General features: G+C 46.3%; 1 protein-coding gene across 1 annotated transcript in view; it reads right to left on the bottom strand.

Moving 5' to 3' along the window:
* Positions 1-870: 870 nt before the first annotated feature.
* LOC144709391 (UDP-Glycosyltransferase superfamily protein) overlaps positions 871-2047 on the bottom strand; it is a 1570-nt gene continuing 393 nt past the window's right edge. The window contains exon 1 of the mRNA XM_078582939.1: positions 871-2047. This exon is cut by the window's right edge and continues 393 nt beyond it. Within this exon, the coding sequence (XP_078439065.1) occupies positions 973-2047 (1075 nt within the window). The 3' untranslated portion in view covers positions 871-972.

The following is a 2047-nucleotide window of genomic DNA, read 5'->3' as shown; positions in this document are numbered from 1 at the left end:
AAGATTATGCTGACCCACTGGCAATTAAACATGTGGATAGATGAGAGTGAAAGGTCTGGAATAATCCAAATTCAAAAAGTTGATATCTAACTGATTGAAACAGAGTTTGAAGCTTAAATTTTTAAGGCATCTTTGCCTCTGTATTTGCTATCCATCAATGCATTTGGATTTATAAACAGATCATGTATCCATGTAAAAATAATATCAGAATTAATTCTAAATTTGTTGGTAGAGTGATCGAGATTTCTTGGTTCAAATCATTGAATGACAATGAAAGGCAAAAGAGAAGTGGATTGGGTTTCCTACAACTGCAACTCACCTTCATCCTATAAAATGGATATATCTACATTAAGTTCATTGTACTTATATTCTCTTCCTCGCCATGTAGCCCTGCTAGTGCATTATTATGATGTCTTTCACGCCCCAATGTGTTCATGAGTCTTCAATATATCAAGGTTATCCATGGCTAATGAATAAAACAGGAAGAATTTAATGGTGTTTCACATACCTAATTCAACCCTCTCCATAGATTAATACCTTGATAACCAAACAACCATCAGCGAGTCATCTTCTGAAGTGGAGGGAAATGGGCCTATAAGAGAAACATTAGTTGAATTTAAACATGTATTTTGGATATATTTGAAAAATATTTACATTGAGATTGTTTTTAAAAAGATCATATAAATACTTGGGCTGAAATAACAAACTACTTGTGCATTGAGTTGTAGTCAATTTTCAAACCATTTTACTAGTACATTTACCTTTCAATATAATTTAATCGCGATGATTAAATATATAGTTGAGAAAATACAAAAATGTCATCAGCTTAGATGTCTCTTAGATTGAAATCCTAATCTAAATTTCTGCAGGTCAACCAATATTACTTGATTTGGAACATAAAAAACTAGGGAACGTATACATATATATAAGAACAATAATTCAGCCCTGCTAGTGCCTCTCTATTGGTGTTAATCAGACTAGCTCATCAAAGGGAAGAGGGTAGGAGCAGTAACTCTCCTTCTTGATGCAGAGGAAAAGCCTCTCATAAGCAGCTGCCATCTTCCTGGCAGTGAACATGGCGGCGGCATACCGGCGGCAAGCCCGGCCGCGCTCGGCGAGCCGCGACGGCCCCTCCCTCATCGCCGCCTCCATCGCCGCCATGAGCTCTTCCACATTAGGTGAGAACAGAAACCCAAACTCATCTTGCACCACCAATGTGCCCTTTATACTGGGGAGCCTGGTAGCCATTATGGGCTTCCCACACTGCATGGCCTCCATCAGGGTCAAGTCCAAGCCCTGAGGCCTCAAAGTGGGGTTCACAAACACATCTAACGCGTTGTAGAACGCCTTCAGCTTCCCAGGGGGAATAGCCCCAAGTACCACCACCTGATGGCCAATTGACTTGTACCTCTCCGCCCAAGGCCCATCACCTGCAACCACTAGATAAGCGCCGGGGTGGCGCTTGATCAGCTCTGAGAAGGCCGAGTGAAGAAGACGATGGCCCTTATCCTTGACAAGCCTCCCGGCCACGCCCATCACAAGAGTTGCTTCTCTGGGCAAGCCAATCTCCTCTCTCAGCGCCAAGCCAAGCCCCTCGTCCGGGCTAAACTCCTCTTCGCTTACGCCGTTCACTACGACGTGAACGCGCCCGGCTGGGATCTGATACATGTCCCTTAGCATCTCACCGGCAGCGTCGGTGATCGCTACGTGGCGAGCGTAGTTTTGGAAGAAGGCGATCTCTTTGAGGACCTTGGCGGGCTGGCTATGGAGGCTGAGGTTGAGATCCGACGGTAGAGGGCCGTCTTCCGCGAGGGCCTGGAGGATCAACGACTGTAGAGCTTCCAGCGCGATGCCGTGCCAGGAGACGGCGAGGTTGGGGAGGGACTTAGCGAGGAAAAAAGGGAGGGCGACGCTCTCGGAGTGCACCACGTCGAAGGGCTCGCGGTCGTCTTCTTCCTTGAACAGGAGCCAGGCTTGTTTTGGGCGCCACTGGCCTGGGGAGCTGCCTGAGAAGCGCAGTTCGAGGGAGGAGTGGGAGTTTGTGTTG

The sequence above is a fragment of the Wolffia australiana genome, chromosome 11 (genome assembly GCF_029677425.1).
Source record: "Wolffia australiana isolate 7733 chromosome 11, ASM2967742v1".
Classification (NCBI taxonomy): domain Eukaryota; kingdom Viridiplantae; phylum Streptophyta; class Magnoliopsida; order Alismatales; family Araceae; genus Wolffia; species Wolffia australiana.
Note: the sequence above shows the minus strand (reverse complement) of the source record. Positions and strands in the feature narration are given on the sequence as shown.